At 43.5% G+C, this 24,867-nt stretch overlaps 1 protein-coding gene across 3 annotated transcripts in view; it reads left to right on the top strand.

Moving 5' to 3' along the window:
• The window catches only part of MAD1L1 (mitotic arrest deficient 1 like 1), a 349,550-nt gene that overhangs the window by 175,316 nt on the left and 149,367 nt on the right, over positions 1-24,867 (top strand). For all 3 annotated transcript variants that reach the window (XM_071443960.1, XM_071443961.1, XM_071443963.1), the window contains 2 exons: positions 11,483-11,571; positions 20,518-20,608. In XM_071443960.1, the coding sequence (XP_071300061.1) occupies positions 11,483-11,571; positions 20,518-20,608 (180 nt within the window). The remainder of the gene's footprint in view (positions 1-11,482; positions 11,572-20,517; positions 20,609-24,867) is intronic.

Here is a 24,867-nt window from a genome sequence, read left to right on the forward strand (position 1 = left end):
TCCTCCTCTCGAGTTTATGGCTGAGGAAAGCTCAATTTGTAGGAGCTGTTTTGGGACTTGCACTCTGACATTTCAATTCTGTGCTGTTTCTTCTGTTTTCATGTAGTTTCCTCTTTCTGATCAGTTTATGCTCCTCTGTGGTAAAGCCTCTGTGCTCTCAGTAATTGTGTTTGTGCGTTTGTATTTTTAGACCAAAGGCCTTCATTGAATTTTGTTTGTTTTGGATGTGTCTGAGACATCTTTTTCTCTATCAGGTAGTTTTAGTTTTACTTCAGCAAAGCCATTTGTTGCTTGTTTACTTCACAGTGTTTATATCATTCTTCACTTTATCGTGTGATCCTGTAAATTCTGAATTATGAGTTCTTAGAAGAGGGGGATGATTGTGCAGGAATCATTGATGCCCTATTTTGAGTCTTCCCCCTGTTTTTACTGTGGAGTTTTGGTTCTGAAGGTGGAGTGAAGCCTAGAATAGAGGGATGGGAGTGCACTTGTCCTTTCCCTGGCAGAGAGCTCTCAGTGCCTGTTGTAAACAACTACATTAAAACTGGTCCCTGCTATTCCCCACGGGGTAGGAATATAGTGAGCTCTGAACTACACAGACAAGGTTATTTTTTTTCTCCCTCTCTTAGCCTGGGGAATGATGAACAGCCTCAGTTGGTGTGTTGCACCTGCTGTGTTCCCTCTTGGAAAATTCATGTTCAGCACACAGAGTGTGGCACCATCAGAAACATCTGTGGCAGGTGACTGTGGGCAAAGCAGGGAGTGTGGAGGAATCCTTGAGATCCTGGTGGATGAGAGCTGCCAAACTGCTGTGAGCTGGAGAGGTGATCAGCATTACACCTCTGCACGTTTCTATCTCAATGCTCTTTTAATTAGGTGAGAAGGAGAGACTTAGTGAGTCAATTCTCCTGGTTTATCTCTGTTTTAAAAATCCAGCCGGGCACATGGGATCAAATAGCACATTCCCTTCAAATTAAAAAGAAATAAACGGTCTGTTTAAAAGTCCCATTACACAAATGAACCTGCTGTTGGATCCATTAAGGTGGAAGTTTTATGGGACACGGCAGCAGTGTTTGGTTTCAGCAGGATTGTTTTCATTTGCTCTCTCAATGTGATAAGAGCTGACACGGGGTTAGCACAGTCAGGAGGAGGAAGTGTGGCTGCCTGAAGTGGAGAGCAGGTGCTGCCAGACTGGGGGTAAATGATCTGACCCAGACCTGAAGAGCAATTCCAGCTCAGATGGGACTCATGGACATTGCCCTAATTCCCACCCCATCATTTGGGGTGGCCTCCATGCCACAGGTGTACCCCTAAAACCTGAGCTGTACTGACAGGCATGATGATAACAGGGACTGGAGAGGGAGAAGTGGGGAGGTTTTTTTCTCCTCGGTTGTTGAGCAGAGGAAAAAAGTGAGAAAATTGAGTAGTTGTCCTGTTTAGAAGGTGCTGCAGCTGGAGTGGTCCTTGCCAGTGTCACTGTTGTCACTAAAATCTGAGTTACACTGAGTTCCTTGGTTAAATGAGAACAGGTCAGGGATACTGTCAGAGCCTTCATTATACTAGGCACAGCCTGGAGATGTAAAAGGGTATTTAATGGACATGCAAGAATTGTGCTTTTCCAGGCTTCATTCATCTCTACAGAACCTGAAAGAAGTTTATGGGCTACCTCAGACTCACTTGAAATTTAGCTGAGCTAAAATTTCCTGGAGAATGCAGGGGCTCTACATTATGTTCAGCACTTTGAGAAAACCAGGTGAGAGGTCCAGGAGACCTCTAGGATTCTATAATTTCTGCTCCTTTTTTCTGCCTTCCTAAAATGCAGAAGGAACATGAAATGCCAGTGCATGTCCAGAGAGGGAAAGGAAGACCTGGGGCTGTTGAACAATTGTGTTAGAGCGGGACAAAATAATAACAGATTTACAGCTTCCTTGTAACAAGGTTGGAGACCAGTTTCCTCCTGCTTTCACAGCTCTGGGAAGCTGTGCCTGCATCAGAAGAAGACCATCCTGAGAGATGCAAGAGAGCCAATTCTGTAAGCACAGCTTGTTCTGAACATGCAGGGGGGACGTGAAGCTCTGCAGCTCTGGGATCTGGGGGGGCCATGGAGGGCATGTTCAGAGGATGTGCCTGCAGATCAAAGGTTGCTGGATACTTCTCTTCTTGCCTGGGGCTGGCTTTGTGTATACAAAAAGGGAGACAAAGGCTTAAAAAAAAGTTCAAGTTTCAAGACTTAGTCCTTACACTGACAGCCTAATCAGCTTGTTACATCATTTGTTTTCAATCTTTTTGTGTCTGTGTCCTTAGAAGAGCTTGTTCCCAGTGTTTCTTGCCTTTGGCTGATGGTTGCTGGGGGTAGGTAGTGACTGTGGCAGGCTGGGGTCTGTCAGGGCAGCAGAGTCCTCCAGCAGGAGCTGTAAAACCCAATTTATCCATGGAGATGAGGAGATCATAGAGCAGAATTTTTCCTATGACCTCTTGGTAAATAATGAATGGCAGAGCCCTACCTCTTTGGAATTGCTTAATTGAGGCTGACAACTCTTTGTTGTATTACAGGATCTGGCTTGTCAGGAGAATTTTAACTTATTTATGAATATTTCATTAACCTCTAAAGACTGGCTGTATAAAATCTAGCTCCTGCCAGGCCCTGTCCTGTTAATGCTGTGTTCAGTGCTAATGTCATCACTGCACATCCAGTACACCTTTCCTCTGAGCTGGGCCTCAGAGTTTATTGTTGGTGGCAGCAAGAACATGTTCACCAAAGGTTAAAATGCCAGGTTTGTGCTTTGGCACAAGACTTGAACATATGGTATTTGAGAGGGAATTGCTGTTTGCCTTTCATTCTGTGACTGCTGCTGGCAACTGGAGGTTCCTGCAGGCATCATCCCAGAGGCTGAAATGGGCAGAGCAGTCTTGGCAGGGCCCTGTGACCTTTGGGTTTTGGCACCAGGAGAGAGATTGCTCACTTTTTATACATTAAAAGCCCAGTGCTTTTTGTCACAGGCTAATCTCAGGATGGGTCATTTAGCTAGAAAATATTCAACCTGCTCTGCTTAACCTGTTCTTTGGGCAGGGTTTGGGGAGCTGGGCTTCTGCAGCTTCCTTTAAAGCAGCTGGGAGGCCCTGTCAGGAGAGCTGCTGCTTTCACATGGCTGGGCCCTTGCCCCATCCTCACATTTCCCAGCTCTGGGAGTTCAGAGAGCAGCTTTAGCAGGCAGCTCTGCTGGCCCCTGCCAAGATGTGCCAGCAAACAGTGCTCCCAGCTGTAGTGAACTGCAAAATTGGTCTGGAGCTGCAGCAGGAGAGAGAGAGCTGTTCCTAAAAGCCCAGGCTGTGTGTTGTTCCATGTGAGCAAGGGAAAGAAGATTAAGTTCAAGCATTCAGTGAAGGCTCCTTTGCTCTCTTTACTTTATTAAGCAGGATTGATTCCACTGTGTTTATGTTAGAAAACAAAGAAACAAAAATGGATGTTGGATTCCTCTTTCCCCTTTGATCTTCCTAGGTGCTTGGTAACTGCATAGATTCTTTTCTGACTGTTTATTATGTGATGATTTTTCAACTAGAAAACTGATGGAGGGAGTGAGAGGTGGGATTACAAGCTCCTGTTTGATGAGAATTCTTGACTGAATGCTCAGGAAACTCCTCGAGGCTATATTTTTAGGAAACAAACTGTATTCAAGCTCTGTACGGAGGAGGTATGACATCTTTGCAGATTTATTTGTTGCTTTGCCTGTAAATTATAGCTGCTAGAAGTCTTGATTCTAGCAAAACATGCCTATTCCTGCATGAAAGAAGTGATCTGTGTGATGCTCTTCTCAAGAGCAGACAACTGCATTGTGCCAGCACCACAGCCACGCTGGGCAGGGATGTGGCACATCCAGTCTGGCACCTTGACAGGTTCCCTAAACAGGCTCTTATTCTGTGTTTTGCTGTTCTAACCAGGAGTAATGGGTAGGAGGTGTCAGCCAGTTAAGGCTAATTACTCCAGAGTTGCCTTCTCTCGGTGGACACCAGCTGTTTTGTTCTCCCTGGCTGGGAGGAGCTTTCGGTAGTAATTAAAGGAAACAGTCATCTACACGCCTGGTGGAAGTGGTGGAGCAAGGCTGATAACAGCAGAGAGCTCTGAGCTGAATGAACATGGAAATTAGGTGATCCTTCTTCAGAATGAGCTGTTAAAGCAAAGAGAGGGTTTTGGATGTGGAGCTGTCAAAGGTGTTTTGCTGTCAAGCAGTGGCAGTGAGGTCTCAGCAGTGCCTGCAAGCGTGGGCAGGACAGGCTGAGAGGAAGAGATTCCTTGTCTGCTCCTTTCTTGGAGTGAGGGCTGAAATGTGTAATTATACTTGAATAAACTCATGGGTTTAAATTAATATCTTCAGTTCCCCTGCTCTGTGTGTCTCTTGTACAAGATGTTTGCTCTTCTTCCCCATGAACTTTCCAGGTTTGTTAATTTTGAGCTCTGAACCAGCTTCCATCCATCTGAAATAGGAGTAGTGTTTATTTCCAAAGTCACATCCTGCACCCATCCCAGATTACTAAATAGAAACAAATACAGCACCCAGGAAGGTGGGTGGGTGGGAATGGTGGGCACCTGGTGGTGTTGGGATGTGAGAAGACGCTCGAGAGGGGCAGGAGTCACAGAGCAAAGGTGTGTTGTAGGTGTTTAAGGAAGAACTTGTTGGATGGGCTGTGCAGGAGGAATCTGGGGCTTTGGGGGTGTGATGTGATGGTGATTCCTTCTTCACGTGCTTGCAGCTGGGCAGGCAGCTCAGGTTTGGGCCATTTTGGGACTCATGTGGCATTGGCCTTATTTTGCAGAACAAACAGTTTCCTGCCATACCCTGTCCTGCTGTGATTAGGTATGGAAACCACAGAGTGGCTGGTTAAAATGGGCTGTCTGTGCATTTGTCCTCCTGTTCCTTTGCAGCAGGGCTGAGTTCAGCTTGCTGAGCCTGTCTGGAGTTTCCCCAAGTTGTGCTGGTGCCACACAATGTGGAGGGGAGGTGTTGGAAGGCAAGTTGCAGGCTGCCTGAGCATTGGGAATCAGAGGGGAGAGAGGTGAATGCTCGTTAAGGCTCCCTTGGGGTAGATGAATTAGTTAATGACTATGCTGTGCTTTGAAAATGCAAATGCTGTGTCAGAGCTAAGTCTGATTATAATAATCAATCTTCCTTTGGAGAGGGTGCTGGGTATGAGGAAGGGGGAGAGTGATGAGACTGGGACTGAATTTTTAGATCTCAAATCTGCATTTCTCTGCTGTTCTTAAGGAACTCAATGTTGCCTGAGAGGTCAGCAGAGCTGAGGAGGGGCAAAAGGTGGGTTTGGGGAGCAATCATCCTGGCAAGCACCAGTGGGCCTTGGCAGGCTGAAGTTAATTTTGTCCCTTATGATTGCCCTGGCTGGGAAGGGAGAGGTTGTCATCTGCTCCTGTGTGTGAGCTCCCCCTGCTAATGGGAAAGACAGAAACTGCCTCATAAGCAGGGTCCTCCAGGGATGGGGGACAGGGGAGGGTGGCTGCTGCTGCAGACGTCCAGCCCTGACAGCTCCTTCTCCCCTGGCACTCCATTTGTTTGTAGCAAGCCTTCCCAGTAATTACACCTCTTAATTTAGGAGAGCGAGTGGGAGAAAGGAATATAAATTTGTGTATTAACTTTAGAGATTGGAAATAGGGCAAGTGAACCTTCTCTCTGGGAGATTATATTTGGAAATGAAATAGAATGACATTTGGTATAAACTTGAAAAATTGCTCTCTTTTTACTGCAACAGGAGGAGAAAAGCCACAGTCCAGACTGTATTGGAGAGAAGCAGAAGTCAGCATATGTCCATTTCCCAGTGTGTGTGTATCAACAATAATATATATGCATGAGTACATTTTTAGGAAAATGTTTGCTGAGAGGTTGCTCCTAGCCCTGACTTCTCAGTGATAAAAGCACAGCAAGTTTGTTACAGATGGTGGAGCCCCTCGAGACTGGTGACTGTGATCCAGCCAGCCTTCATCTTCCAAGAGGAAAAAAAAATACATATTTTTTTCTTCAGCCAACTGGGAGATGGGTAGTTCCAAACCACTTTTTGTTGAATATCTGATTTTCTTTGTCTTTATTGCTTTTGTTTCACTATGGCATCAAGGTTTAATTTTCCCAAGAAAATGTACCAACTAATCCTGGGCTGCTTAGCCTGTTTCTAAATGGCAGGCCCTATTTTTTGAAGAAGAGTAAAGTTCACTAGGAAATTTGGTGAGGCTTAGTTCTCCCTCTGTGTTCTTCTCTGCAGATGTTTTGGGGGAACAGCCCTTCAGAATGCCAGTGGGATGGGCATATGGAAGAGGTGGTGGTGCTTTTGCTGAGCAGAATGATCTCTGAAGTGCTCAGCATGGTGGCTTACTTTGCTGTGGTATTGCTGGACATCCAAAGTAAACTCACTGAGGTTTCATGTACATTGGATTTTTGATGCCAGATTTATAAGCTTGTAGACAACACCTTGTGGGAAGAGGCAGAGAAGCTCCTTAGTTTCTGCTACATCCAGTGGAGAGAAGCACAAATGGCACCACTGTCATGTCAAGGTGCTGCTCTGCCTGTTTTCAGACCCCAGAGCATGGGTCACACCCGGGGTCCCCTTTCTCTGTTCTTCTCTATTTTAGCATACACTCTTCCTTTCCAAGTCTGCTTGGTGTTCATACATTTTAAATATTTATGTACTGAAATAGCTCCTTGAATTGTGTTGAGACTTGTAGTCCAACACAACCTCTCAATTCACCTTTCCACGCTGGCTCTGTGCAATTCAGTTCCCATTTATCTCTGCTGTTCAAAATCAGCTCTTTTGCTGAGGAAGGCCTTTCAAAGGATGTTGCATCAGCCCATTGTTAAATAAACCTTTAGACATTTATAATGGATTCAGCATTTCCTGCTTTTTACAGTTCCAAAAATGCTGAATGACGTGCAGACACACTTCATCAGGATAAGATTGCTGTATCAGCCCCTCACTAAAATGCACTCATTATTCAAATAATAACTGTATGTCTCCAGCATGTGTTCTGTGAAATGTGTGTACATGATGTGGGCGAGTAAACCAGCCCCCATTTTTTTTTTTTTTTCAACATGCAAATCCTACTTTGGCAGTGAGTTGAAATACTTTAGATTTTGAGTCCTTTACTACCCAAAATGAGTCACCTAAAGAGAGATTTGATCATTGTTTTGGGCAGCGTGTTTAAAACTTTCAGAAGTTTGTAAATATGGTTTTCGGGGCTGACTGATCTGACCTGTGATAAGCCTCACTCTGAAGATGGGGTGTGGGCAGCAGTGGTCAGTGGGAGGCTCTGGGAAAGCTTTTCTCCATTAATGCTGAAACCTGATGGAGTTGAATGTGAGGAACACCAGGTCCATGGCATTGCAGAGACTCAGGGTGCTTGCTTGGAGGGGACAAAATGGGTCAGAAATGACAAATGCCAGAAATATACCAAGAAAATCAACTCTCTAAAGTTCTGTTTCTTCTAGCTGTCAGGAGATCAATTTATAATTTTGTTTTTTCTGTAATCTCATATGTCTTTAAAGAATTGCTACAGAAGAGAGAAGCAGTGAGGAACATATTTCTTACCCTGCTGTGGGTGTTTGCTATGTCATTAACACTTGGAGGAGAACCACCTTCTTGGAATCTTGTCCAGGCAGGTTTAAAAGTAAGGCTGAAAGAAGAATGATATTTCATATCATTAAATACTAGATGCATTTTCATCTGCATTCTTCCTTCCTCTCTTTCTCCTTTGGTAAATAATGATGGCAGTACTTATTTTGGAAAAATTATTTGCACTTCATCTTTTGGGGCACTTGCATATTTTTGACAATGGGCATTCTAAAATTAGTCTAAATCCTGTATGTGTCCTGATCACTTTTTATGGAGAGTAATAAAGCTGTGCTGGAATTCATGCTTAAGAATTGAAAGAGATAAAATAGTTCAGGATAAATGGGATTACTTTAGGTTGAGAACAAGGGGCACCAATATATTTTGAGAGCAACACATCCTCAAAATACTAAGTACCTGTTCATGTGTTTTATTCATCCATGGGCTTTGATACTACTCATTATTCTGCCTTATCATAAAAACCTTAGGTAGCTTTAAAAACTATTAAAATAACAAGTTGCTAATGTGTTCTGTAGGGTGGGACTATCACTGGGGATCTGATCCTGGGTGATACATTCCCTGAAGCTCCTGCAGATGAGGTAGGTCCTTAGGTCCCTCTTGTGCAGCTTTCAGGACAAGAAGCACAATGCTGTATTTTCACAACAATGTTCCCTGTCTGCTCTCAATGCCAGTTAAAAGATCAAGGCTGACCTGGGTCGTTTGGTATGGAATGGGGGAATACAGCAGTGAGCTGTAATTTGAGCAGCCCTTTTCCCCTCTCTGCTTGGTAATGACTTCTACTAGTTTAATGTATTCAAAGCAATAAAAGTTTAACTCAGCCAGTCACATAAAATTATTGATAAAAATTGGAAGAGTTTAGCTAGGAATAGTGAGTTGGTTCAAAAAGCATAAAATGCCTGCTGAAAGTGGCATCTGGTGAACAAGAGACCAGGGCTGGAAATTAATTTAGGAAAAGGGATGTGATGGGAATTGGGCAGAGAAAGCAGCAGGAGGGTTTGGCTCTTCTTTTCCTTGTGTTTTCTTGAGTCTGTTCTTTGGCACAGGTACTGAGGACCAGTGGACAGGAAGGGACAAACTGGTGGTGAATTATTTCATGCTCATCACCCATTCCAGAGCTATCCTGAGGCTGTGTCAAAGGGAATGATCTTGGAAAGCTCCTCACCTCTTGGGCTTTTTCAACAGATTCCTTATTTTTAGTCATTCTCTTAATTCTTGTTTTGTCTTGCTGCTTGCACTCTATTGCCTTCAGAAAAGCAGAATTGAGTACCAGGAGTAATCCACTCCATCTCATCTCAATTAACTGGTTTTGTCCTGGAAAATACATTAATAACATAATAAATAGCATTTTTAATATCTGATATATTAATGTCTTTGGTGAGATTGGCAGTAAGGGATGTTTTCCTAATGACTGCTAGGGATGAAACCTGGAAACAACACATTTTGAATGAAGTGTTTAATACCTTAATTGTTTTACTTTCTTATTTCATCAACAATTAGTGAGCTTTGAATGGCAGTAATTTCCTGTGGCACAAAATTGTGTCTTGGCCTGAACTTTAAACTCTCCAGTAGTTTTAGTCCTAGTTTTGGGAAGCAGGTGTGTGTCAACATCTCACTCCTCGAGCCAGTTTCATCTGTAGTGAAATCACTGTGCCCTCCTGTCTCTTCTCACCTCAGGCACATCAGATTTTCAGTCCAGGGAGTCTTGGTGCTTGCAAATTGTGAAGACATAAAAATGAGATGAAATGCCCTTACAGCCCAGGTGCCCTTTCCTCCTCATTCTCCTTCAGCAGCTCATTCTTAGAAACCCAGCAGCATCTCATCCTGAGCATACCTGGCACTGATTTTGTGTATCGAGTGAGGTGCTTCTCACAAGCTCACTTGTGTTCACTCTCCCATCTCCTTTTCCTGTCACACACTCTGTTTTTTCTGTGCAGCCACAAGAGCCCCCAGATCCCAAGAGCAGATTGCTCACCCAGCTGTGGGCAATGTCCCCCTTGTCCCCCAAGAAGGTGGCTGTGATTTGTCTGTGTGGGTGAGCAGGTGCCACGTGGGCTTGAGGCTCATGAGCCCTCTTAGCCGGTGATAAATAACTCACCAGCCCTTCCATCCTCAAGTGCTGCCCTCACTCAGCAGAGAAAGCATCCTCAAACTCCTAACAGCAAACACATCCAGGCTTCAGCAGACATGGGAAACAGGAGGCATAATGAGTGTTTTCCTGCTAGAAGTAGGTTGGAATTGAAGCCTACTCCTCATCCCAGTACCTTTTGTTCACATTCCTGGGATTATCTGGTGTGCTTGCTTTATCCCCAGCCATCTGTGATGGGCTGAGCTGGGAGAGATAAGCTCAGTAATCAGAAAATTGAGGGAAGCATTTCTGGCTGTGATAATCTTATCAGGCAGCTAATATGCATTAACATTTGTACAGCCTGATGATGCAGGTGGGCCTTTGCTTATTTTTTATTCCTAGATGTTTCTTGACAGGCAGGGGGAGAATGCAGGGCTTTTTGGGGTGTCAGGGGGAATTAGGTCAAACCATTTTTTGGTGCTTTCTTCTGCTCTGTTCCTTTGGTGGCAGAAGGGGGTGGGAGCATAATCCAACCATCTATTATCTGCCCTCTCCTGCCAACAGCACTGCCATGCTCTGCCTGTCTTTTCTGTTAAGTATGGTAGGGCAAAGAGGCAGCATGTCAGAACTTCACTTCTGTCTAAGCAATATGACTGTCCGTGACAAAATGCTCCTTTTTCTTGTAAAATTGGAGAGTTTCTGCAAAAAGCTTGCAGAAGTTTGCCCTTGCAATGGGATTTTGCTCTACAAGTCTAATCTATGCTGTTGCAGGGAATGGTGTATTAATGGATTATTTCCCTGGTGCTGAGCACTGAACTCTCTGTGGTCATAAGTTTTGCATTTATAATTAAGGCTGGATTGCTTATTTTTTTCCTCCTGGGTGAAAAAATATAATTTCCATCAACAGATTTATTAGGGGAATTAGTCAACAGGTGGTGAAAAGACAGATGACAAAAGGAAGTCCAGAATCTCAAGGATGAGTATGTGAAGAAGGTCTGAGCTGGGAGTAGGTGTTGGAGCAGAAGTTTGAGTATCCTCTAGGTAGTTTGTCTCTGCTTACACTTCATAATAAATCATTTTCTGAGGGGTTTAGAAACAGGTAGCATATGGAGTTTATCAATCTGTGCGTTGTCATGAACTCTGAATTAGGCATCCAGACTGTTACAAGTCAGGGAGCCTGGGAATTGTAGAGTCTGGGTAAGAAGTTCTCATGTCTGCAGAGTTTTGAAATACTTTCTTGTGAGTTCTTACCCAAACAAAGCCAGAGGCAGAAAATATTCTTAATTGTTTGTTTGTTCAGCCAGAGCTACCTGAGCAGCCAGAGCTAGAAGTGTATATTGGAAAGTGCTGGAAAAATTCCCCAGTCTTTTGGATTCAATGTATCTGTGTCTCAGAGCTGTTGTGGACAAGACAGTGTAATCCTGTGGTTCATTTCTTCTGGGAGGGGAATTGAGTGAGGTTGAACTATCAATACTGAACCTCAGGTCCCAGAAAGCTCCTAATGCCACACAGAGTCTTCTGCCTCCCATTATCCATGGGGGAAAATAGGGGAAATACCTGAAAGAGAAACAGAAGCTTTGCTAGTAACATTCAACTTTCTGTGCCTCATCTGTTGTGGAGAAAATGTCAGGAAAGGCAAAAGGAATTGCAAAGGGAAGGAGAGTTCTGAGAGGTTTTGACATCCAACACGAGAGAAGTTGTGCTTCACTTCTGTATCATGAGAAGTCTGCCCTGTGCAGAACCTCATGATTTCCTGCTCCCTTTGGAACTAATGCCTTTTGTCTCCTGCAGCTGGAGGTGGAGATGAAGGTCCTGAAGTCTCAGCAGTGCACGGCTGAGCAGAGCACTGCCATCACCAAGGAGGAGGTGGACACGCTCAGGTAGGCAGAGCAAGGGGAAGGCCGAGCATGTTCCACTCTTTTTGGTGGAACTAATGAGAAGGGAAATGCCTGGGGCAGTTCCACTGCCTGCTATGGTTTTTGTCATCACCTGGTGGAGCAGCAGGTACAGGAACTCACCATGCTTTAGTGCATGAGTTTTATGTGTATAGACTGCCTGTGTCCATGGGCTGCCTGCTGTTCAGGCAATGGGATGATGATCAGAACATATTTTCCTTGTATTCCTGAAGTAGGATGTTCTTTTTCTGAGCACAAGTTTTATTTTCTCACCAGCTTTTATGGATGTGAGAACCCCATGAAGCATTAGCAGAAACACTCAGCCCATGATCTGTCCTGCATTTAGATACTTTATAAGCTTTGCTATCTTTTGGGAGGCTTCAGGCTCTTTTCTTCTGATGTTTGGGGTCTTTTGCTGTCAGTTAATTCATAGGCCTGGCTCCTGCATCACTGTTCCCCCTCTTGACTGATTTCCTGTGGAAATAGCATTGCTGTTTGTTTGTTATTTTGACCAAATCTCGACTGTAAATACAGGATCTGTTGGCACGTGTGTGAAGAGGTTTAGAATCCAGCTTTTGTGCTGCTGATGCATGTGTAGCACTGGAGATAAAAGAGGGATGTTTCCCCTTGTGCATTGCTGGAGATGGCAGAGGGGTACCTGTTGTGATTCAGTGAAAGAGAAGTTACAAAACAGCATTTCAGCAGAGGATACATGGGCATTTACAAAAGCTACAGTGAAGCTAAACAACCTTTCCATGTATTTATTAAAGCTTTTATAGCTTTCATTGCAAAGCAGGTGACGCAATAAATACTGAACACAAAAAAGTTCATCTGTTTCTGAATGTTTAATAAAGTTCCTTTTATTTAAGTTGAGCAAATCAGGTCCTCACAGACTGAGTATTTTATTCTCAGCTGATGTAAGACTTTGGCTGGACTTTCACTTCTTAATTCTTTTATATTTTCAGCTCCATCACAATAAAGTGTGACTGCCTCATAGGACTGAAAGCAAGGTTTTGCAGCAAGCAGAATTTGTAGAAAGCAGAAATTACTGGCCTGTATGTTATAGCTTTGCTCTTGTGCTTTGCCTCTGGAGCTTGTTTTATGGCTTTGAAAGCCCAGTTCCATAGCAGGAGGGAGGTGCTTGAAAATAACACATGTTCAGCTAAGCTATTCCAATACATTTTAGGGTTGTACACCTCATCTTGGGGACTTGCTCCTATAGTTCCCTCAAGGTGCTGTAATAGTTCTGGAGGCCCAAGGCATACATCTCCTTTTTTTATTCTATCATATGTTTGAGTTCTGCTGAAGGAGATAATGCTATGACTTCCCTTTTTCAGGGAGATAAACCTGTCTTCATCAACTTTTGCCTTTTGTGGTTTTTTTTTTTTTTAGCTCATTCAGGCTTTTCCTGTGCTAAGGCACACTGGACCCTCTGAAACCTGAGGTTTGCACTGCTGCAGGAGTATTCAGCACCTCCTTGGCAGCATTAAACCTGTCAGTCCTGATTAATAATGTGCCTGTGTATCAGTAAAGCCAGCAGCCTGTCTGCTCTCTTCTGGGACCTGCAGGTTTGCAGAGTTTTTCTACAGTGCCTCCCCAGTCTCTCTCTCCCTGGTTGGTGTTGCTGCAGCACCCTTTCATCTGGGAGATATTCAGGCTCTTTATTTTCCCCTCCAAGACTCATTATTTGCTGTTTAGCTTCCCTGAACAGCATTTGCTGTCTATTACCTGAGCAGCTTCAGGGACAGTGTGTGTAGGGGGAAGCAGCTGGACTGCCACAGAGTCCAGACCATTCTGGGGGGGGACAGGCTTGTGACACTGGGGATGGAGATGTCTGGCTCTGGCCTGAATGAAAATCTATTTCCTGGGCAGGGATGAGTGGAGCTCACCAAAACCTGCTTCTTATGGGATCGTGGTGTTTGATTCAGCTCAACAGTAGCCCTAAAGCTCCTGATTTTCCCTCTTTGTTTTTAAGGAATTTCTTTACTAATCTCGCTCTCTCCTCCTTCCATGAAATGGTGTCAAACCTTTCCCACAGTGTCCCAAACCCAGGCCAGTTCCCAGTGGGGTGGTTGATGGTGCAGAGCTGTTTCCCAATGATGGGCCATACTCTGAAGGCTGTTTCAGCAGAGGCCAAGCTTCTGCAGTTGTTTCACGTTGATATTTTGGTTTTTCATCTCTCTTGCTCCTGAAGCTGTGGGTGCATAGCAGCCACAGTTCTACGTTTTAATTCCAGACTTTTTTTTTTTCCTGTCATTTCTTTACTTAACCACTTTTTGTTCTCATGGCTGATTAAAATACTTGTCCCAGGCCCTGATGCTGGTTATTTAGTTACAGAGCTGGTTATTTAGTTACAAAGCTTGGATTTGTTTGATTTTGATCACCCTTTTCACTGCTCAGCTCTAACAGTAAATGCCTTGGTGCAAGGCATTTTCTTTCTGCTGAGGCTTTCTTTGCTGGAGCACTGCAAGCCAGTCCCTGCTCCTTTCTCCTTAATGTTGGCTTCTATTACTGCTTCAGACATCTCCTTTACACTCTCAGGCACTCCACATCTGAGTGGAGAGAAATCTCAGAATTGACTCCATAAAGATTTTTTTCTTATGTTTCTAGACTTAAGCAGTCAATGAATATGGTTGGACTTTATTTTGCATTTTCTGAGCATTGTTCAAGAAACTGGGCCAAGTTCTTTTTTCACAGAAGAGGCTCCTTCTCAAAGGAACACAGAATAAATCACTGTATTCTCCCAGCCCTTTGGAGCTCAGGAAGAATGTGCTGTGATCCACATCAGAACACTCCTTGTGGCTCAGCTGGATGTGTCCTCTCCATACAGCAGCAGTGAACTGGGTGGGTGTGAATAAAGAACAGAAGGGGTTTGGAGGAGAGCAGGGATCAGAATGGGAAGGGATAAGGTCTGCTGTGCTCATCCTCCTCCTGTGACCCTCAACAGCACCAGTTCACTCAATTCTCTGTAGCTGCTAAGGATGGCAACACAAACTCTACTGTTACTCCTTCCTTCTACACAGCACTGCCAGAAACTAATTCTGGGAGAAAACATGGGGAAGAACACAAACTTCCAGATTGGAAAGGGGAAAGAAATGCCACAGTTTCTGAGGGAGTTATTTCCATCTCTGTAGTTTATTGTAGTCTTTGAAATCCTGTAACCTACAGGATGGCCTGTCAGCTGCTCTGGGCTGAGCCCAGCCTCCCCTGTTAGCTGCTGTCAAGAAGGAATGTGGAAAACAGGAGCCAGCAAGAGGAGTGTGCAGAACAGGAATGGACTGTTGAGCCTCCAGACATTTCCATATAGACCCCGTGGCTAGGAGCTCACTTCTGAAAACAAAAGCAGGGGAGACATAAAGGAGGAGGAAAAAAAATCCATATTAATCCTTTGAATCTGTATTTACCTCCTGTGAGTGAACGAGAGCTTTTAAGAAAAATACCTTTTGTCTCATTTTTCTTTAGTATGGAAAGTAAATTTTCAGCCAGAAACTTGAAAGACTTTATCAGTTTTTCCTCCTTCTCTTGAGAACAAAGTGCTATTTCGTCAGACCTTTTATAACTTTAAATGTGAAACTCTCTCCCAGCATCATCGTTTCTGGAGAGACAATAAAAGCAGTGCTAATGCTGTCATTTCTCACACTTTTTGCTGCTCCCTCTGAAATAATATTTGTTTATATTCTGCAGATCCTGTGAAAAGAAACAGTGGTCAACCCATTGAGTTCCTGCACTGTAGAGTACAGCATTTGGGCATTAGCACCTTTTAGAGGGAAGGTGATAACTGTGCAGAAACTGGTATTTCAGAATCTATAAATAAAAGGAATAAATTTAAAAAGAACTTCACTGAAGACTTAAGTGGCAACAGCTGAAGGACCTTTTCAGCTGGAACAAATCTGAACTTTTTCTTTCTGCTGTCAAGCTGCAACCCCAGTAAATCCTAAATGTTTTCTGTGGATTTAGTGACTGGGTAGAGTTACAGTAATTCAAAAGAAATTCATGTCCTTGCCAATGCCCATTAGTCACACTTGCTGATATTCTGTCTGCTCTGCTCCTAACACCATCTCAATGCCATCTGGATCCCTTAATAGCATCTTCCCAACATACGTTTTGTGCTCCATTCAGTATTTTCCTGTTCTGCAGTAGCTCTTCCACATGGCCTTGTCCCCTTGGCAGATGGGGCCTCTGTGAGACGTGTCCTCATTGGTGATCTCCACAGGCAGCCACATAACACAGCTGAGAACATTAAAAACCAATAAAACCAGGATAAAAGGATGATGGTTGGGGGAGTTTCCACTGGTTAATTCCACTTAAAAGCTCTGGATTCAGAGACACTTTTGGAGTGCGTGGATGCTGTTGAAAATCCAACAGATTGCCCCCTTTTTTCCTTTCTGAGGTAGCAGCAGCCTTGTCTCACGATCTCAGGTTTTTAGACAGACTGAAAACACACAGTGGGATGTCTCCTGATTCCCACAAGTGTCATTTTAGGAGACCTGAGGCTGTAGGTGGGTTTTTTTTCCCTCCTTCCCCCTTCTGATTTGAGATAAGGAAACATGCATTTAAGGCAGTAGGAAGCTCTGTTTTTAAAAGAGGGAAAATCCATGAGGCTGAGCAAATGCCAATGAATCTGTATTCTTGCACTAAACTTGATCTTGTGAAAGGTTATGGAGGTGGCATCAATTTACCTTATGCCTGTGGAGCCTTCAACTCTTGGTTTAGCTGTCTGATACAGGAAAATCTTCTAGACAGGTGAAGAGATCTTTGCCAGAGATTAAATATTTTCATGTTTCCAAACCCCTGTATGGAGAAGTTTATGAATTCTCCATAAATTAATTCAAATGGTTTCTTCCTGTATCACGAAACTTGACAATGGTGTTGGTATTTCAGAAAGTCACTGATGTTTCTTCCTTCCTTGTGGCACAGGGCTGTTTTTACAATAGACACCAGCTTTTAAGGCCAGGTTGGATGGGGCTTGGAGGAATCTGGTTTAGTGGAAGGTGTCCCTGCCCATGGTGGGGAGGCTGGAACTGAATGATCTTTAAGGTGCTTTTTAAACATTCTGGGCCAAAAATTGAGCTGGTAGAGGATTGTGCTGTGCCCAGGTGTTTCTGTACCCTGCTTTTCATGGTGCTCACATGGATTTGTCTTGGGTTGTTCTCCCTGCTTGCAGGTAACTCCAATATGTAACAAGTGGAGGATTGCCAACTGGTGATAAAATAGCATCACCTCTCTTGTGCAGGTATTCCTGGAGGGAAAAGGCACAAGGAATGTGCATCAAGGCTGCCTTTGTGGCTGCTGGTGCATCCCAAAGCAGTGCACAACCATCCCTGTACGTGAACCTCATGAAAAAAATCCATAAATGAAAAAAATCCAAGTGCCAAGCCAGTAAATATTTTTCAATATTTGACTTCCATATTTTAACCACCAGCTGCAAATGCTTTGCTGTGTTTATATATAGATAGGATTTCCCTTGCTTCTCTCTCTTTGCCATTGGGAAGTGTTTCCCAGGGGGCTGGGAAGCAAAGCTGGAATAGCACAAACTGTTTGCTAATGGCTCTGAATGCTTTCCCACTGGAGATCCAGGACACTTAAGAGTGTTAAAAATAAGATAGGAGAGGGATAAATGGTGAAAGCACTAGTCAGTCCCAAAATCCTCTTGGCACAAAGGCTGCAGCAATGCTTGTGTTCCTCAGGGCAGAGGAAGCAGCAGGTTTTGTCCCTGAAGGAGAGGCAGGGAGTGCCCCAGGTTCAATGGGCTAACCTTGCCCAGAGCATGGCAGAAGCCCTGCATCCCCACATTGTGTCAGGAAATGAGGGTGCCCCCAAAGCTGGGACACTGGGAAGGAGCAGACAGCAGGGGGGTGAGCCCAAGGCCATGCTCATGCTGGGACCCCCAGCTCAGGGGTGCTCCTGTGCCTGTTGCAGGTGGCTCTGGAGAAGAGGAGACCCCAGGATGACCCTAAGGGGCTACAAGAGAGTTGAAGAGGGACTTTTGACCATGGCATGAAGCGGTAGCACAAGGAGAAACGGCTTAAACTGACACAAGCCAGGGCTAGAGGGGAAATTGGGAAGAAATTCTCTTCCCTGTGAGGGTGTGGGGAGAGGGTTGCCCAGGGAGGCTGAGGCTGCCTCATCCCTGGAAGTGTCCAAGGTTGGATGGGGCTTGGACCAACCTGGGGTAGGAGAACGTGTTCCTGCCATGGCAGAGTGGGGAACTAAGTGATTTTTACTGTCCCTTCCACCACAAACCATTTCAGGATTCTGTGATACCTGCAGCCTGACTGGGAGTGCCCCGGGCTTTAAATCACCGTGCGCTCAGCAGCGAGGCACAAAGGGCACAAACAGATTATTGAATCCTAAAATTGCAGGTGAAATAGCACAAAAATGTAATGGCTTGAATCTACCCTCATTACAGCTGTGTCTCAGGTCTTTGGGAAGAGTTTTCTGGCTGCTGCTGTGAGTGATTTTCAAAGGGCAACTGAGAGGCCTGATCTTAAACCTCACCACAGAGACAAGTTCTGCAGGCAGAGAAAGGCAGCATCAGATTATTTGTGAGGCTGGATGGGGAGAAATTTGTTCCCAATTAAAATTCAGCATGTCAAGGATGGAGAAAGTACTGATGAGAGTCCTGTGTCTGGCTGTGACCTTTCAGGAGCTGTTGCACTGTTGTTCCTCAGAGAAGAGTGTTGCTCTCCTCATGCCCTGTTCTGCAATCCATTTAGAAATACATCGTTAAAAGCATTAATTCCACTTTGAATTTCCATTTTTCCTGACCTTTTCAGTCTCCTGCTGCAGCATCCTCCTTCCCCACTAGCTTGGTGTCTCTTCTGAAAGTTATTGATGATATTTTTTAATGGCCTGGACAGTGCTAAAGCTGTTCCTCGGCATTTTAGAGGCTTCCAAGAGCAGAAAAAATGAGATTTTATAATATTTGAAAATTGCCAGCAGGGGTCAGGCTTACAAATAATTTAGGCAATCCAAGCTGCATATTTATAAAGGAGACATTTCTGTGCTGAGCATGATGTAGATCAACCTGCTTCTATGGAAAAGTTTGGAACTGTTGCCAAATGAATAGGAGAGATTACTTCTTCCTCATACCTGAAATTGCTGTTGCATAATTTTGGGATATTGGCAGATGGTTGCATACTCTATTATATGGTGCAAGGATTTTCAGCTTAATTTAGATAATTTAAAAGTATTAAGCAAGTTAATTAATTTTTAAGACTATTCTGAGAAAAGGCTCCTGAGAAAATTGAATCCAAAGATCAGTGTTGTTCTGTATTAGTTGCACAATTAATTCCAAGAAGTTAACATGTGGAAGGGGAGAGTCTTGAAGGAGCATCAGGATTTTGTACTCTGTACTTAAATGCAAGCAAAACTTTTGTATCCAATCTTTTATACATAAATCTCCTGCCTAACAACTTTGATAGAGTTCTCTGAAGGATTCACCCATCATTCACCAATCTAAGGCTGGTATGGTTGATCAAATGTATTTGACCTTTCAAAAAGCTTTGAGCCAAAGGTCATAAAGAAACTTTGATGGAATAAAAAAGGAGATTTTTTTGTTGGATTGATAAGAATATATAAACCCTGGAGGTCTGGCTGTCCCAGTCTGTGGGGGTGGCCAGTGGTGGGTGCCCGTGTGAACTGGACAGAACATCTGGGTACCTTGCCAGGAGGCTCTCCTGGATTCCCTGTGCCTTTTCTCCAGGATTTCCTGAGCTACAGATAAGGCAAGATATTTTTTACTTTGTAAAACTCCATGCATTTTTCTTCTGTTAATTTGCTTGTGTAATACAAAGTTAAAATATAGAAAATCAAAGAATAAATGTTTTCACAATGCTGAGGGTTTTTCCACTATGTCCTAGAATGGTTTTGATTGGGAATTGGGACCTTGTCCAACACAGAAAAGGGGTTTGTGAGTAGTGAGGTGGCAGAGTTTGAGATAATAGGAAATTTTTCAGCTTATTAGAGCATTCAGAATTTCAGAAGAAATCTTAGGATACTGCTTGAGATGGGAGATGAAGTTACATGTCAATAATTGCCAAACCCATGCACATAAGAAAAAAAACCCCTTACTTTTACTCCCACAACAGAGAGCTCTAAATGAGCTGTTGTCATTCAAGAAAGAGATCTGACATTATTGTGAAGAGCTTTCTGAAATATCAGCTAAGTGCTCCATAGTTAAAAATACAAATAGAATACTAGAAGCTGTTGGAAAGAAAGTTGAAAATAAAGCAGAAATCCTCATTGTATCACTGATTATGTCTGAGTAGCTCTTTGTAGTTCCAGCTTATTTCATGTCAAAAACTCTATATAAAACTTGAAGGAACGAGGAAGAACAATAAAAAAATGGAAAATCCTTGGTGTGAAGGAAGACTAAACTGAGATTCTTCAGGAAATAATAGAGGAGGCCTGTACTGTGGTGTGGAGAGGGGAGTGTGGTACAATTATTCACGACTTTTCATAGCAGAACTAACGGGCACAGTGAAATAATCTCATGTGAAGTATAAAACAAACTGAACTAATTTTTTATACAGCACATAATTAAATTGTGGAACTTACTGCCAAGGAGTATTGTGAAGGCCAAAAGTATAAATCAGATCAAAAAGAGATTTGATGCCTCATGGAGGTTTTAGCTGCTGGTGGTTATTAAACATGATGGTCTAGACTCAGTCTGTGGTTCAAAAGGTATCCAAGCTGAACTTGCTTTATGTTCAAATTGTGTATTTTTAATATTCTTTTACAAATTAAAGTTTCATCATATAAACACGTCACTTTTAACCATATGTTTTAGCTGCCTCTGTAGTGCAGTTTTGTGGTACTGAATGCAGGAATAATCTGATACCATTTCTAGTTTCATGCTGTACTTGATTATTTGTGGTGGGACTGTGCAGGGACACCCAAAGTCTATTATAATTTTCCCTTCTTCTCCAGGTTGAAAATTGAGGAGCTGGAAGCTGAGCGCAGCAAGCTGGCAGAGGAGAACAGATCTCTGGGAATGCAGCTGGAGAAGCTCACTCTGCAGGTAGGAGTGTGGGGGTCCAGAGCAGCTGGAGACCACCATGGTGTGGTCCATGAGGGCTCCCATCTGGGCAAGGCACCTTTGGGCAGCCTGTGCTGACTGCACTGCCACACCTGTGTTTCTGACCATGCCATCACAGGGGTTTGATCTCAGATGGAATCACACAGATTCAGTTGTCCTGTTGGATGACTCTCTCTAGGACTTCTCTTCTTGGAGCCTTAAAATGGGTCTGTATTACGTAGCTCCACCACTAGAAGTTGTCTGTCCCCAAATTCATTCATGACAAAGTGAGAGCATAGGCAGGGCTGGACAGCATGGAGTGGATGGGAATTTTGAGCTTTGTTCATGTTGAAGTCTCCTCTCTGCTGGTGTCAGTGATGAGAGCAGAGGCCACCTCAGCAGGCAGGAGTTTTCCAAGGCAGGAACCATCAGTGCTGTGGAGGGGGTGAGCTGGCAGCACCCACAGCTGTGGAGTCAGGAGGATGGAGATGTGTTCCCTTTGCTGTGCTACCCTGTGTGCTTTGCCTGTTCCTGGTGCTGGCCTCTATGGCAGAAGGTGTTCAGCTTTTGGGATAGATCTGTGAAATCCTACACGAGGGCACCTGCAGCAGAGAAGTGGGCTTGGTGTTCAGGTTGTTGTTACCCTAGGAACAGCTTTCCTGTGCAGAGGAAGAGCAGGGGAGTTGCTTCAAGCTTTTGTGATGTTTCCTGTTTGAAAGATGCTGGAGCAAACGAGAACCTGACCCTGTTGGTTCAATCAAAGCCCACCCACCCTTCTTGAAGAAGAATATTATCTCTTCCTTCTTTTCTCTCTGATGTGCTGAACAATTTGTCATCGTAGCATTCGCTTAATTTTTCTTTCTTTTTATCTTTATTTTTTCCTTTTTTTTTTTTTTTTTTTTTTTTTGCAAATTGCTTCATGGTAGAAAACCTGCATGAAACCTGGTTTGAAATTACCCAGATTTCAGCCAGACCATTGATTTTATCTTGACACCTATTAGACGTGAATCAAAATTTCTTTTTTTTATTACCCGTTCCTGGAGACAGGGGAAGTGACAGCTTTGATAAAGCAGGGAGCTAAGAGCTGCTGAGCATCTCTGCTGAGCCATGTTTAGTGTGAAACCTGTCACCCTGCTCTCCTTTAATTGGGTTTCAGTCATCAGAAGGAGATGAAAGCTTTGGGCTGGTGTTTGGATGCTTAGGTCTCCCAACAAACACACAAGCAGCTTTGGTTTCAGACCAGATTACAGCTCAGGTCATGGTTAATCTGCCTACATGGTCTTAGAGTGGTTGCTGGCTTTCCAAGAAGAGCTGACCAGAGGAATTCCCTATTTTAGTCATGGTATCTTGAAATATCACAAAGATCTGCTTTATTTATTCATACAAAGATGAACCAAGTGATTTGAGATGCCAAGTCTTAATAGCAGGTCTAGGAAAGAGAAGGCTTGGAGTTAGTGAGCTGAATTCAGGTAATGATGCCCTTCCATCTCTCTTGGCAAGGCTGAGGACGTGGCTTTAACTCCTTATTTAACAGAAGGCTGCTCCCCCTGTCCCTGAAGTCTCACTTTACTTGTGCCTTAGAGAACTTGATGCCTAAAGTAGTTTTTTTGAAAGAGAGGGAGCAGAGAGGAAAGCACAAGTACAGGAATATGTCAGCTGAATGCTAAAGTGTCAGTATTGATCAGTGTGTGCCCACCTGAATGGCCAAGAACTCCTCAGAGGGAAAAACATCAGCCTTCCCAATTTTTATTCACCCTGTGAATCAAATACCTTGACAGGCCAAGCTTAAAATGACTCTTTATATAAACACATTGAAAGAAGGTTTGTTAGAGTGAGAACCCACAAAGTTAAGGAAAAGCTTAGAAATTCACCTCTTCTATCAGTGCTGAGCAAATATGCTGAAAATGTCATTATACACTCAGATAAGGTCACTGAAGTGTTGCCAGTTTGACATGTTATTTATTCCCACCTCTGAAAGAAGTTATTGGGAAATGATGGGTTAAAATAAAAGTCTGTATTTTGAAAGGAAAAAAAGCAATACAAACTACATACAGAAGTCACAAGGAAGTTTTACTGAACAGGAAGATGACTAAAACTACAAAAATGGGAGAAGCATGGCTTCAAATCAAATAAAGATGTACGAGAAGGGGCTGACATTAAACCAGGTAGAATGAGGGTGATTTCTGACAAATCCTTATCTGCAGTTCTTTCTTGTAAAGTAAAATCTCTGACTCCTGGAATTTTATCTACTAAAGGAAAGAAATGTAGAAGGGACATATTAAAGTTGGGAATTTTGAAGAGACAGGTTGTAGAATTAAGGCTCTGAGTGCTTTACACTGAACTGAATCTGTTGAGTTCACAAAGTTGTGTTTGGTGCATGAAATCTAGGGAGATACAGCTAATAATTCATAATTTAAAATGTCAGTTTGAATGTATTGAGGTGTGGAGTTTCAAAAGTGTTTGTCTCCAAATCAGGGAATCATTTAGGTTGAAAAAGACCTCAGATCATTGAATCCAACCTATGGCCCAACACCACCAGACCATGGCACTGAGCCATGTCCAGGCTTTCCTTAAACACTTCCAGGAATGGCAAATCCACTGCTTGCCTGGGCAGCCCATTCCAATGTCTAATCTCCATTTCTCTGAAGAACCTCCTCCTCTCACATCCTTTGTATCTGAATATTGGCACAGGAATTTTGCTGATTTCTCACAAAAACCCACTTTGTGAGCAAGGGGATCCTGATGGACTGGGCAGGGGCCAAAGGAGCACCTGGAAAGGTGCTTTTGGTGTGTGACTCAGACTCCTTGAGCTCAGTATTAGCAAAAGAACTAAGGTGCTGATACCTCTCCTCTCCACAGCCATATAATATCTGACATCCTTTTGTATTCTGTGCTTCTGTGGGGACAGCTTGAGTGATGCCTGAAGGTGTTTTCCACCTCCACACACCCTGTCTTCCAAAACCCCTTGCCTCTTGACACCTAGCTGCAGGCTGCATTGATTTTCCTTCACTGGTATAAAGACTTTAGCATGGATATCACTCACTGGCCAGGTCTTTACTGCTAATGAAAACCTCAGATTACAAAACACAGGAGATGTAGAGCTGTAGAGAAATGACACCTGGTTGAGACTGCCTCCCTGGTGCCCAGGATATTATCTTAAGGAAAACATTTGAAACCCTGGCTCAGGAGAGGGATTCAAATAATATGAAAAGAGTGGGCTTAAGCACACAATTTTATCTCATCTTCTCTACCCTCCTTCCTTTCGATGAAGCAAAATAACATTTCCAGGAAACCTGAGCTGCTACTACTTGGCCCATGGTGGGCAGGCTGAGATTTCAGAGAAAGGCTTGGTTTGTTTGTTATCTGAAGTGATCTGGACCATTTTCCAGAGGTGCTGGTGGAAAAGTGCAGCTTGATGCTGGGAACAAAAAAGACTGATCAAATCAGTGCTTTTTGGATAAAGTGGGAGGAAGGAGTTGTGAGGAGTGTTCAATTAGCATTTCTTACTGCTAGGAGCCCTGTGTTTACAGGCAACCAAGCGGATGTGAAGTGTTCCTTATGCAAATACTACTCTCCTGCTTTTCCTGCTCTCCTCTACTCTTCCAGCTGAAGAAGAGATTCTTCAAGGTTGGCTGCTTCAAGGAAGATTGATTAAAATCAGCTGCAGTTTGATTTAATTGGATCCATGTGCTTGGAGAGGGAGCAGGACTAGTTAAAGCCCTCGTAATTAGTTCACAGCTGGTTGGTGAGAAAAATGAAACTCCAGTTAGAGTTCAGATAAGTGGATCTGTATGGATAAAAGGCAAGTAGATGGGTGGTTTTTTTTTACATTGAGATGTGTTTGGGCTTGAAAATCACCTCTAGTCCCATAGCCAAGCTGGCAGCGTAATCCCTTTGAGCATGTGCATGTGTATTTATGAGGCTGAATGGAAAGAATCTGTATTTTCTGGCTTGTTTCTGAGTAAAAAGAATCACCTGTGCATGCTGGCAGTCAAAAAAACCTGATAGAAAGCTGGGAGAGGATCTTGGGAGTAGACAAAACCCAACAAGGGCAGTTTGTCTGTGGGAAAGGGTCATGACTTGGCACAAACTCTGCACTGTCCAGCTTTTACTGCCATGTCCCTACTCACAGTAGTAACTGGTTGTGTTTAGCATCTTTGTGAGTCAGCAATAAGACAACAACACTCTCAAAAAAAAGCAGTATTATTCATACATATTGAAATTATTGATTTTTGTCTATTATTTCAAAACTCTGAAAGAGC

Source organism: Agelaius tricolor, unplaced genomic scaffold (genome assembly GCF_023055355.1).
Source record: "Agelaius tricolor isolate 1412-34295 unplaced genomic scaffold, bAgeTri1.0.p SCAF_19, whole genome shotgun sequence".
NCBI classification, from domain to species: domain Eukaryota; kingdom Metazoa; phylum Chordata; class Aves; order Passeriformes; family Icteridae; genus Agelaius; species Agelaius tricolor.